Here is a 13,953-nt window from a genome sequence, read left to right as displayed (position 1 = left end):
GCTTTAAATATGTTCTATGTGGGAGCAGATTAAAAAAAATCACTCTAAAAATAATAACAAAAATAAAAGGGTCGGGGGAGCAAGCATGACTTTCTGTGCTGATGTCCTCACAGGTTGATATCTCTCACATCTGTGGGAGTGCTGGCCTGGTCCAGTTCATCCACCATCTTAGAAGGATTGCTTTGCTGTTGCTGCTGCCGGACTTGCCTAAGGCTGTTTACTAGCACCGCCTCGATCTGTTCTTGACACGCTTTAAGGCAGTCCTAGGGGACAGAAAACAAATCGAGCTGTTAGTGGAGGTAGGCAGGGCTTTTATTCCTTACTGAGCTAGCAGAAGTTGGAAGAGTGTCATTTGGTATTCCCAAGGAGTGCCCGACGTGACAGAAAATTCTCACAGACAATCATTGTATACAAACTCCCTGGGCTAAGCAGTGCTAATGCTGTATTTATGAGACTCCCCAAATATTAATACTTTTACCTCTCCTGGCTCATTTCTGTGGTCTTCTTGAGCAGGAACCCTAAGCATGGCGAAAAACAAAGGGTGAGGCGCTATGAATTTTTGCATTCTCCTATGCAGGGTGAGTTGGGTGGGTCTTCATTACAAAAAAGCTGCGTTTTTCTCCTGAAATAACCAACATGTGCTATACTACAGTCACACAGACAAAGACACTTCAGTTTTACCGTCAAGTGAATTGATGGCAAATCAAAGTGAAGGATAAGTTTTGAGGTCCCTGAAAAAGTGCAGTGCTCTGTCACCGAGGTTTTATCAGTCACATATTTGGGTCCCCAAGGCAAAGGCAAAAAGAAGGGTCTGTTTTTCTCTGAAAATTCACACAAGTGCAACAAACGATGCAACCCCAAGCATGCAGCCATGCCATTATTCCAGAGAAGAAAAGTGATTTCAGCAGCTAAGGAGGAGATACAGGGTATGCTCCCACACCTTCAGTCTGATAGCAGGAAATCTTAACAGCCCCAGGAATAGTCACCGGCAATAATACAGGGAAGACATTATAGCAAAGACAAATACTAGGAAAAGATGTCAGTCAACAACACACAACCAAGCCTCAGATACCACTACATTACGCATTATACTACATAACACTTGGAGAAAAAGAGCAGAATACAGCACAGCAACACAAATTTGGGAGCCCTGTATATCAGAAGTCCCACAGTGAACATGAAGCATAAATAAATACATGTGGAGGAATCACCACACGTAATCCAGACAGAGCAACGACGATGACAGCTATTAAAATACTACAGGATGTTCCATGTTCTTGATAATATGCTGGAATACTAAATAATATGGATCTTCTTTAAAGAAAAAGTGTGAGAAAACATTGACAAGCACCTGGTTACAGCAGAAACTGAAAAATAAAACTCAGGCCTATGACTGTATAAATACAATACCAATTACGTTCAGTCTGCTAGGACTGTGAGAGTATCCATATGACACTGTGTAGGTGGGCAGGTTGTGCTACGATAAATGGGCTTTTCTAAAAAGACCCCCATGGAGTCCTTTTACAATGCAGGAAAAGAGAGTTTGGAATACTCATGCACATGCAGGTTTAATTTGTCATCCTAGCCAGACTAGGAAAATGTGTCAAATGCAGAGTATCTGTTCTGCTGACGACATCTACATTCGTGATGCACGCAATTAGCTCCAGTGGATAACGAACACACATTTTTCTTGGCTATTAACCAGCAGCTGCTAACTGCTAAACCATGTCCTCTCCATGTCGTGAAACTGCCCTACTTAATACAGTGAAGTATCACAACATTTCACTCAAGGTGCACTTGACGAAGGGAGGCCATGAGGAATGGCTTTTCAAACTGACCCAGGAAAAGGGGATAAAACACTGCCTGTATTAGAGCCAAAAACATTCACAGTGAGATGGATCACACTAGCAAGAGCCAGAGAGAGATGTCATCAAAACCTTGTGAGCATCTGAGCTACCCATGTGCATTCTGACCCGGGAGTCCGTTCCCTCAGCATTGTCAGTTACACCACGGTGAAACTGAGCATGGGGCACAGGAACATGGAAAGCTTCTGCTCCGATGTCATGTGCTTGCAGTGCACAGATCGAGCCTTCCCCGTGTTCACCTTTTGTCCTGAGATCTGAGGACTATGGGACTCCCCTGAAAAAGCAGCTGTGGGCAAGTTGACTGGCTTGCAGCTGCACTGAACCTACCGCAGAGCAGCTCCACTGCAAGAGATGCTTCTTTGTCACTGCTAGCAGCTTGGTCACTGGAGTTAAACTTTCCCAGACTCAGCCCTCTGCCTCAAGGTGACTTTTTTATGGAAAGGGAAAAAACACAAAAAGTGCCACTATATCTAAGGAAAGGGTTAAAGCAAGCAGGTGATTTTACCAACATTAGCCAGCTCCTAACCATGGTTTTCAGTTGTTCTATTTTTTTTGACCAGACTAAGTGTAATTAGAATTTGACATGGAGGTTCACAGGAGTTCCCTGCCAGTCCAGGTGCCCGCGTTTCCCTCCTGTGGAAACCAAGTTACAGAAAAAAAAAAGGTATATACGTGCCATACCACTGGCACAGAGTCATGATACAAATGAAGCATGATGCTGAAGGAAGCTGGGACACGAAGGGTTTGTTGAACACGGCCTGGGGAGCACCGAACGCTGAATTCAGGTGACTGGCTGCAGGCTCGTAGCCTCGTGGAGCACTGTGTGCTGCTCCCCAGCTCCAAAAGGCACCAGGCTATGTTACAGAAGAGTCCGCAAAGACCCTCCTGCCAAGAGTCATGAGGTTCAGACTGGACCCCCTTGCTTTCTAAACTGCCTCATGGAGAGGAGTCTGAGTGTGGCTGGATCCAGTCTTCGTCCCCGACTGAAGAGTTCAGACCCTGCATTCTGCCAGTCAGCTGATTTCAGCTCAAGCTGGGACCCTCTGAGAGGGACCCCAATTAAAGAAAACCCTCAGCCATGATCCCTTATATAGCCATGATACCAAGTTCACTTCCTCTCATGTGGTGGTTCAGCCCAGTAGTAACATTTGGGTCTGGAGTCTTCTTTTCCTCATTGGATCCTTTCTCTCCAGGTGGGCATTCCAGGTGGGCATTTATCTCAAGGATGCAGTTCCTGTTGATCTTATCTTTCCCAATCAGCACTGGTTTCTGGGCCTTTCTTCAGCTTAAGCTCTTCAGTACTTAGGTAAAACAGTCTGGGCCTAAGGCTTCAGTAAATCTGGCTACTCACGCTAAGCAGTGTCACTCCTAAGACAAAAGAAATTTCAATTCATTGTAATTTTAAGCCATCCCACAATTAATTCTAGTATTCTCTAAGTGAACCATTTTCATCTCTGACAGGGTAGCCCACAACACCGCAAGGGAGTGCTGTGACCTGCTCTTGGTCACACCAGTCCTTGCCCACACACTGGAGCGACTCCTGCGTCAGATGTACTGCAGAGATCACCCTGAGCTCTTTGCCACCTCCGCGTTGTGCCCTAACTTCTCTCACTCCTGTAATTCACTGTGAGCAGTAATGATGCTCCTGGATGATGCTGCCTGGCACTCAGATCACCGGCCAGCGGCCCGTGATCCCCGGCACTGCCATCGGCTGGGGGATGCATCCTGCTGGACTCCAGCTCCTGGAGAGAAGGGAAGCTTTAGTGAAGGAGGAAGCCTCAGAAGTGACAGATCGAGGCAAATACCTTTGAAGATGCAATAAAACGTGAGCGCAGTGGATTTTCTGGTGATGAGATGATCCAGGACAGATAAGCAAAATTTAACCTTCCTCATCTCATGAGGTTCTTCCTTTTCACAAAATGTAAAGAGGAGGGCTTTTCTGTCTATTGCCTCTTTCCTGCTGCTTTCGGCAAAGCTATTTTTTTAAGTTAAGAATATGTACTTTTGTTTAACCAGGTAAATGTTTTTTTGCGATTTTTTTTTACTTTATTTTTTTTTAATAGCTGAGGCTTGCTCTAGTATTATTCAGGGCATAGTAACTTTCTAATACTGTAATTGCTTGTTTAACAATGGGAGCTGGGCAAACTCCACGGTGTTTCTTCCAAAGCACCTACCTGGCAAAAGCTTTCAGAAACTCAGATAAGGAAAATCCCTTGTTATTAGCTTGGGCAGTTTTTAGGTCCATCGCAACCATTTCGCTGTTTGTGAGAGGGTAAAGGCAACAAGTTACTCCAAGGGTCCAGTCATTTTCAGTTGGAAGAAAGAGCAGGGGCACCAGTTTGGAGGCTCTTGTAATACACATTTTTTCTGGTGTGTGTAAGAATCCCTTCTTTTACAGCACAGTGGTGTGCAATTTCAGAATAGTATGTCCTTCTGAAAAGAAGCCAAATTTTTTACAAGCAGCTTCAGACTGGAGAGCTTAATGAGGCAATTTCCTTGCAGCCAGGCTTGGGGAAGGAAGGGTGGTAACACATGGGATGTAAGGCTTGAGCATTTGGAGCCAACTTTATCTGTTTCTAAACATGCTTATATATGATCATTTATACATTATTATATAAACTTCTGAAGGTCAGTATGGCACTTCATTTAATGCATGAAGATGCTAAAATCTCTAGGTAATCCTACAGAGAAAGGGGTCATTTCTTATGTCTTCATTTTACACAGAAAATTAATGATGGGGACCAGACTGGAATTTTCACAGCTTGCATGGATTTAATTTAATATGGGGAGCCACAGGCCACTGATGTATTTTTTCTGTCATGCATTAGCTCTGGTCTACACTTATGTTTTGAACTTAAAATAACGCACCACTCAACTCTATAAAAGAAAGAACACTATGGTAAAATGATCAGAATGTTGCATTCAGCATGAAATAGCTTCCCAAAATCAGTCCTGCTATTTTCATACTAGAAGTCAGGTTTTTGTTAGTCTATGTAATACATTTATTAGTCTTGTCTATGAAGCATCCACTCAGGAGCTGAAATTGCCTGGCTGGCACAAACCAAAAATGGTGAAACCTTTATCCTGTAGGTTGTCAAGTTCTACAACGAAAATCCATTAAGAAAAAAACAAAAAAACAAAACCCAAAAGAAAACCCCACCAACCACAGATTCATGAATGCAGCCCAGTCACGCAGCAAAAATGATCTGGAACACACCAGCAGACACAGACCTAAGTTCTCTGGTACTGATGCTGGAGATACAACAAACTTGTCTGCCTGAGTCTGTGACCGCACAACCATTAACCCTGGCTCTGGGCACTGCCCCGTCCTGGTTTGCTGAATATCATGCACAGACATCACACCGTCGCTCCTGATGAGGTATTCAGGTCACATGACGAGGACGCCAAATAAACCTGTTGATGGCTTTTTTAATAAGCTGGAACCAGCCAAAGAAGTTCTCACCTGGCCAATGAGACAATGGGTGCTTGTGCTCTGGTACGAAAAATCTTAAAACCACATTTGCTGTGCACTTGAACCACCATCTCAGTCCACAACTAGCTTTAAGATGTATGAAGTACACCAGCTGGATGGTAATCTCATGGGTGAAAGGAAAAAAATTAATTTATTATGAGCATCTTTTCAGCCCCAATGGTCATAGTGTAACACAGCAAGAGGCTTATTTTATAGATGGACTTACTGCTTTTGTTTGCTTCAGTGGAAGTTCCTGTCAAAATAAAGTCAAGCTGCACAATATGAGAAACACACAAAACCTATCAAGGCAAACAGCCGGGTCTTCCTACAGTGCAGTGTTTTTATCTCTTCCACTTTTCATGTGGATTTGCTGCATGTGTACATATTGTATTGTTGGACTTCCATTTTGTAAGCTCTGGAAAGCACCAACAAGAGAAAATTAAAGCTTTAAAAAGCATATGAAATTTAAAAAACCTAAATGCACTTATTTTCAGCAAATCTTCCTCAGAAACACACTATAATGCACTAAAGTATTGCCCCTTGATTTTGCACTACAGGGACTGGGCCTTTCCTTCAGAAAGTGTCACATGGATCAACTTCCCCATTTTTCTATATGGTCTAGTAGTTTTAATGATTAAAATAGTTCAGGTACTTTCCATTCCATAGTTTTATTTTTACTTCAGCATGACTTGTTTTTTTTCCTGAAGCTTTTTCATCCCTGAGTGATTTTACTAGCTCATTTGAAATGCATTTGAAGGAAAAGAAATGCTTTTCTGTGTCTGATGGAGGAGTACCCTCACAGCTGCGATGGAAATGCTGGCAAAGAGAATGACTAGAAGGAGTAACCAGTAAAGCTATAGCAGGATCTACTTATTCAAGTCAACAATAATTGAGGATTTCCATTTCCATTCATGACAATCTTGAAAGAAAACACAAGCACTAGGAAATATCCTGAAAAATATACATCATTTATTTTCTTGAACTTGTCAACTTTCATATATACGTCCTATACTGCCCCCCCAGCTTTCAGTTTTAAACTGATGTTTACAGAGCACTGTCAAGCTGTTAGGGGAGGCATCCCACTCCATCAACCAGCGGGGTCTTGTTTTGCACTGGTAATTACTGGAATTTTCAGTCCTGACTGCTCTAATCTCCAGGATTACTTCATCATGACTTCATGCAGCCTGTTGTCCCAGCTTTACTGAGTTAAACAGGTGCAAGACATCCTCTCCATCTTGCAAGATCATGACTGGACTGAGAAATTAAACGAACAGATAAATAAATAAAAAGAGGAGGCTATTGAAAATACCTTTTATAGCTGTTTTAATAACTTGGCTGGCATATCTCCTACAGACCTTATCTAGCTTTTTCAGCACAATGACAACCACCCTAAACCAGAGTTAACCCCCTGGAGTCATTTCACAGCCAGGTAGCACTGAGGAACAACAGTGTGCCCCTGCATCCGTACTGGTCACATAACAAACAGCCCTGTCTGCCAGCAGCTCTGGTCTCTTCCACAGTGCCTCAGAACACGGCTCTTTTTGCATCAGTTTTTAGATTCTCCTTTTGCATCTCAGTTATTGGTCTTGCCTGGGAGAAGAAATAAGAAAGCTTATCCCAGCAAGCCTCCCAAGGTTTGTTTATCAAAAACCAAAATTAGGGAAACACCTAGGTACATGGAAACTGGTTTGAATCTTGCAGCCATGCAGCTTTTGCCCATCTGAGAAGGCACTCATTTGGGAGTCTGAGAAAATGTGTTACGGCAGCATTTAAGGAAGAAACCAAAGACAGCAAAACTACTGTTTAATAAGGTTCTGTTTTAATTCTGTTAAATTTAAGTATCACTTAACTTTTGACAAGATCTTAGCTTTCTGGTGAGGTGCTGTGCATCCGCAACCAGAGAATAAATAAGGCCAGCACCAGCCAAAGCCTGAGCCAGTTATACAGCTTTCATCAGACCAGTGAGACACAACTGAAGAGAAGAGACACCATAACTAAAAGCCCTACCTGGGACGTCCAGCTGCCAGGAGCTCAGCTCGGTCACCCCAGGGAAGCTGGCAGGGATGCCAAGGCGGATTAGAGTCTTCCTCAGTCACTGAGGGGGTCACTCATCAAGGGCTTTCACAAGCCAAACCACAACCCTGCTCTCCTTTACAATCAGCAGCAGAAGAGTAGGGCTGTTGAACATATGCATACGAATGACACAAAACACTGAGCTATGACTCTGCTGGATACTTCTTGATGCTCCTGCATTTCCTGGCCAGACTTAGGAGTCTTGATCCAAACCCCGGGGGCTTTGCTGAGTGCTCAAAGTCCCAAATCTGCTGCAAAAGCCTCCCGGCATTTTTGTGTTAAAGGGTGGTTGGTTTTCCACATTCACATTAATTATTTCAGAAATAACTGTTAACACCCCTGATCTCTTCCTCTTTCTTAAATCTAATTGCAAAAGGGAAACCAGAAAAAGACTTCTTTTAGGTGTGGGACCTGGTATGATAAGTAGAAAAGATGCTGGAGATATTTGAAGGGACAATACTGCTTACCGGTCATGTATGCAGTGCTTGGATAACCGAAGGAAGCAGCAATCAGACACGAACTAAAGAGTCAGAGATTTACGTAAATTCCAGCAAGGAACGTTGTCATCTGTACTCCTAAATACAAAAGACGTCTGGATTCCTCCACTAGTTCACATTTAAGCCCCAATTCAAACCTCTCCAAAGCACATGCTTCATTGTTGACATAAACAGGGATTCCTTCCTAAAGCAGTGCCTTCGTGTGCTGAGTGCTGGCTTTTAGCTTGCCGACATTCTCCAAAACAAGAATCTGAAAAGCATGCCCATTTACTACATTTATTGTATCTCAGTGATCTCACATCTAATGGATGCAGTTTAAAAACAGAAATGTTTTCCCTCCTAAATGTGTCTATTTTTGCTACTCTAACAAAAAGCATCAATTACAGATAAAAGTCTATGTCTGTTTTTCCATCTGCAAGTACAAAAAATAGCAATTTGCTGTTCCAAAGGGCATTTCACGCAGACTAACGAGGACATCTCACTTTCAAAAAAAAAAATCTCATCTATGCCAGAATTTCTCCACTTACTATTCCTATATTATTGTAATAACACAATAGGTAAGATGTCTAACGTCAACTACCTGAAAGATTGCAAATTTTTCTCTTCAATTTTTTGGTCTTTTCAGCACTTTCGACACTTTACTTTCTAGATTCAGTTCCAGTGTTTGCTGTAACAGTCAGTTTGTTGGTTTCCTGCTGCTCATGTGGGTATTTCTCATAGCAACAGGAGAGAACAATGTTTTCAGAGCTGGAAAAAGTGAGAGTGAAGCTAAAACACTGGCAGGGCAATCCAGGGGCAGATGCCATGCCTGAAATCACACTCCCTGCTTACAGTGAATTGGGATTTCCAGCCAACAATCCCCGCCTTGCAGGTTCACTTGCAACTGCGACGAAGCTGCGAGTTGCAAACAAAACGCCGCCAGTGTTTATTGAAAAGGGAGGTTTTTTAAAATGCTGTGACAATCCTCCTGCGTCACACAAAGCCGTGCGAGCCGAGCAAGAGTCTCCTGGCGGAGGTTGGGGGTGAGTCTCCGATCAGCCCATCTATCGCTGGCCCTGGAGCTCCTCCGGCGGCAGCAGCAGCGATGTCGGGGCTGCGGAGCCGGTTCCTCGGGGGGCCCGGCTTCCTCAGTGGGCCCGGCTTCCTCGGCGTGCCGGCCGAGCCCGTATTTATGAATGGATGTGACGGAACTCCGCCATGAGCCCGCGGTGTAACTGCATCACCCCATTGTTGCTACACACGCACAGCACTCACTGGGGAACAAAAAGCTGAATGAAGCAGAGCAGCTGCCAACTCAGGCAAAGACAACTTAGGAAACTATCTCATTCTTCCTTTCTTTAGGAGGCTATTTTGTCTGTTGTTTCCTTGCATACAAAATGCGGCCTGCAACAAATAAGGCAGGATAAGATACAGCAAGTCCTGTTACTCTGTTCCAAAACCACAGGCCCTGAACACCACAAAGGAGGGGATAAATGGTGTATGTGCTGTCGGGACAATGTTCAAATGCTATCCATTCAAGATAGATTTCCATGATTTTATACTGTGGCTCAACAGAAATTTGTGTTCTCGAGCGTGGTGGTTCTGAATGTCATTTCTGTGCAGAAATTTGCTGTGATCTTTATGAAGGGACTTTTCAGACCTCTGGGAAAAAAATAAAAAATAAATCCCAGCACTGACAAATGTAGCCCATTTATTATGGATCCAGTCTTCAAAACAGCCTGACTCCGCATTTTCAAGGGATCACAGCCAGCTGTTTCTACAAGACTTGTAAGAAAAGCTTGGTTCCTATTTTCTTTCTGCATCAGGCTCTTAAATATGCTTTGGACTTTCAAAACCATTCAATACACACCAGTTCCCATCTGGGAACAAACTTTTTAAAAGGACTCGTGCCCGCATACAAGTCTACACGTTGGCTCTGCCTGAAAACCTTTTCCCTGCTGCTGCCGCTGGGGAGGACAAGTCCTTTTATCATCTGGAGCGCAACCTTCAGAGATGGGTTCTAGGAAGAAGATGCTCCTTATACACACACACGACTGTCACTAACACACAGAATGAACCTGTCCAGCCCTTCCAGCAGCTGTGGTGCTACAGGGTTTACTACACAAACAGCTACTAACCAGCTTAATTTGGGATCTGGCCTTGCCAGTGTTTCGTCAATGACGTAAGCCTGAACACATTTATAATGTGAGATAATTGTTTCTACGTTTCAGTGCACTCGGCCTCGTAAGAGAGACGTTAGAAGGGGCCTCTGGAGGTGATCTAATGCAATCTTCTGCTCGAAGTTGGGTTATCTTCTCCATAATTGTAGCCTGCAAAATTCTGGTTTGAGGTGCTTTGTAACAGGTAAAGACCTCATCCACCTACTGTTGCAGTAGTTTCTTGAGCTCCTCAAAAACCTCAATATATTTCTCCTCCAAAGGAAATCTAGGGTACCAGAGACTGGAAGGGCTCAGGACAGACTCAAGGGAGACACAAACAGCAACCAGCCCAGGGCATGCATGCCTCGCACATAATTTATGAGAAAGCTCCCAGACGGGGCCACAGAGAGGTGGATTCCAGACCCACGGCTAGTGAGCTGACACACTGAACTGACAGTCACCCTTCCAGGGGGTGAGGACATATATTTGCTCAAGACAGGTCTGTGGCAAAGCAGAACATTGATTGCAAGGTCTTAATATGCTCCCTGCTCGTTCTGCCACTGTTCCTCGCATCCCATAACTGCACACAGCAGGGATGTTTGTATCTTCCTCCGAAGCATCTGGCTCCACCAGGGACAGGATACTGCGCGCACTGGAGTGCTGGTCCGGGATATTATGGAAATTCCTGACTTCCTGAGTTGTTTATTTTTCCATTGCAGTGACCTACCAAGAGATGCAAAGGGAGTTCTGCGGCTTCCTGTGAGTAGGTCTGTTAACCTTTTGTCCACCAGCCTCTCCCCTCCTCTTCTCTTCAAGTAACAGCAAAGGAAACGTTCCCACCCTCCGGCAGCAAAACAGATCAGAACATTCAATCCCTGTCCTGCAGAGCTGTGTGAAGCTGTGTGGGACCAGCTCTTACTATTTGGGTCAATAATGATCAGAGAATGCAATTAAGATATACCATGTAGAGACACTTTCACTGCCCATAGGGCTGCTGAGCTTCTCAGCTTCTCCAAGAGTAGCTCCCTGGTAGGTGGAAGGAGTAATGAAACCAAAGTTTGCATGGCCTCATTGTCACTGTCTCTTCAGACTGTGATTCAACCTTCACCAAAGGGACCAGGGCAGCTTTTTATCAGAAATAACTGTTATGCCTAGAATGACAGTGGCAGGATGCCTTGTACTATCCTATCTCAAGTCTGGAGCACTGCTTTGGGTTCATATTAAGGATAGTTGACACCAATGTGTTTCTGAAACACTCGTGTGTTGGTTGCTTGCTTACCCAACAGCTAGGTTCTAAACTAAATGCTGTTTATGAGTAACATATTTTTGGTCTAATTCTTAATGAAACATCCATGAAAAACATTATAGCACTAAATTTCAAACTCCAGTCTCAGTTACAGCAGTGTAAATCTAAAATAACTCTGTTGACTTCAGCCTCCTTGTTTATGCTGCTATTTCCTAGCAAACAGACAGCATCCTCAAATTATCATTATAAAACAGTATAAATTCAGAAAAGCTTGCTGCAGTTAGATTGCATCAGGATTCCCCATTATTGCCTCTATTTTCATATGCTTGCAACTTTGACGCCAAAATTTTTCATGCTTCACCTCAGGCAGTGACATTCCCAGACCTCTGTGCCTGGGAATACCGTGGAACAGATCCTCCTAGAAGATCTGCCGATGGAGGGCAGGGAGGTGATTTGGAAGCATTCACCAAGAGCAAGTCATGCCTGTCCAACTTAGTGGCCTTCTATGAAGGAGTGACTACATCAGTGGACAAGAGAAGAGCTACAGATATTGTCTTTAGGCCTTTGACATGATCCCCAAAAATATCCTTCTCTCTGAAGTGGGGAGATATGGATTTGATGAGTGGACTGTTCAGTGGATGAAGAATTGGTTGGATGGTCACATCCAGAGGGTAATGGTCAGTGGTTCTATGTCCAAATGGAGACTGGTGTCAAGTGGCGTCCCTCAGCGGTTTGTACTGGGACAAGCACTGTTTAATATCTTCATCAGTGACATAGCGGAATCAAGCGCACCCTCACCAAACTGAGTGGCGTAGTCAACATGCCAGAGGGATGGGATGTCCTACAGAGTGACCTGGACAACCTGGACAAGTGGGCCCATGTGAACCTCATGACGTTTAGCAAGGCCAAGTGCAAGGTCCTGCATATGGGTCGGGGCAATCCTTGTTATCAGTACAGGCTGGGAGATTCAGGGATTGAGAGCAGTCCTGCAGAAAAGGACTTGGGGGTGATGGTGGATGAAATGCTGGACACGAGCTGGCAATGTGCACTCACAGCCCACAAAGCCAACCCTAACCTGAGCTGCATCAGAAGAAGCATGGTCAGCAGGTCAAGGGAGGTGATTCTCCCCCTCTACTCTGCTCTGGTGAGACCCCCACCTGCAGTGCTGCCTTGAGCTCTGGAGTCCTCAGCACAAGAAAGACATGGACCTGCTGGAGCAGTTTCAGAGGAAGGCCACAAAAATTGTCAGAGGGCTGGAGCATCTCTCCTAACGAAGACAGGCTGAGAGTTTGAGTTGTTCAACCTGGAGAAGAGAAGGCTCCGGTGCGACCTTAAAGCGGCCTTTCAATATTCAAAGGGGCCCTATAAGAAAGATGGAGACAACCTTTTTAGCAAAGCCTGCTGCAAAAGGACAAAGGATAATGGTTTTAAACTAAAATATATACAGAAGGAATTTTTTAGAGTGAGAATAGCAAGACCCTGGAACAAGTTGCCCATGGAGGTGGTAGAATCCCCATCCATGGAAACATTCAAGGTCAGGTTGGATGAGGCTCTGAGCAACCTGATCTAGTTAAAGATGTCATGAATAGATGACCTTTAAAGGTCCCTTCCATCCCAAAGCATTCTATGATTTTTTGGAAAGCCATCCAGAAAGTCCCATGATTTGTTTCCATGCTAAGCAATCACACACACCAAAAGAAAAAGAAGCCCCCGGGAGTCTCCAGTCAGGAAGGACTCTCCCCTGGATCCGTACTGGTTCCTCTGGGCTACCAGGACAAACAAAGTGGGGCAAGAAGTTTGTCATCTGCAGAACTGTTAACTTCTGTGATATCCATCACTTTTCCACTGCGTGATGTTCCCGAAGCCTAGAAGCTCTCATTTCTTCCTCTTCCCTAACCTCCCCTTTGAAAACAAAATCGTTCACACAGAAATGATGAATTAATTGTGTTGCTGCAGGATCAGCTCTCAGGCACCAGAAATTAGGAAGTGAGAGAACTGAAGCTGTTCATTCAACTTTAATTAAGTCCCGGCATAAAATACATTACAATAGCCTTTACTCCTCATTAGCACAGCCTTGGGCTAACTCTTACACAATCTAGCCAGTACATTTTTTCCAACAATACATTTTACAGATGATAAAGATACTGCTACCTATTGCTAAGACTGCTCCACGCTTCTCTTGAGACCCTGTTCTCAGCTGCTTATCTCTCTCATGAGGTTTAACACCAAAGATTCCAGTCCTGGGCCCTTTTGCATTTTTCCAATGCAGAAGTCATGGAGGAAGTATCAAAATACTTCTTCCATTTCCAAATAGCTAGCTAATGAAAAATACACTTTTTTGCCCAAGTTAAAAATTCTGGCCACCTTTGCTTGGGCTGAGACTTCAAAGCTTGCAGGAGACAGGGGTTAAGGCCACCTCTGCCACAATGGAAACATTCTGAAAAAATGACAGCACCTCTAACTCTCCAAAGACTTAAATTACCCAGAAGTTCCTTTTGTCCTGAGTGTGCTCTGACTTGGGGGCTGAGACTCTCCTCCATGGTCTGTGCTGCTGTCAACCGAGCCCAGGAGCAAAGGGAAGAAAGCTTGTCTCTACTCAGTGCCGACAGACTCTTGGAGAGGAGATGTGACCAGTAAAATGTTAAAAGTTCTTTGTTATTTC

The 13,953-nt window shown here is 44.2% G+C and overlaps 1 protein-coding gene across 1 annotated transcript in view; it reads right to left on the bottom strand.

The window, feature by feature from the left end:
• Positions 1-13,953, bottom strand: part of CCND2 (cyclin D2) — a gene marked incomplete at its 5' end in the record, with an annotated part of 30,824 nt that overhangs the window by 510 nt on the left and 16,361 nt on the right. Inside the window, one exon of the mRNA XM_009871269.1 lies at positions 1-263. This exon is cut by the window's left edge and continues 510 nt beyond it. Within this exon, the coding sequence (XP_009869571.1) occupies positions 108-263 (156 nt within the window). The remainder of the gene's footprint in view (positions 264-13,953) is intronic.

The sequence above is a fragment of the Apaloderma vittatum genome, unplaced genomic scaffold (genome assembly GCF_000703405.1).
Source record: "Apaloderma vittatum isolate BGI_N311 unplaced genomic scaffold, ASM70340v1 scaffold6846, whole genome shotgun sequence".
Lineage (NCBI taxonomy): Eukaryota > Metazoa > Chordata > Aves > Trogoniformes > Trogonidae > Apaloderma > Apaloderma vittatum.
The sequence above is the reverse complement of the archived record's forward strand: the minus strand, read 5'-3'. Positions and strand labels throughout refer to the sequence as shown.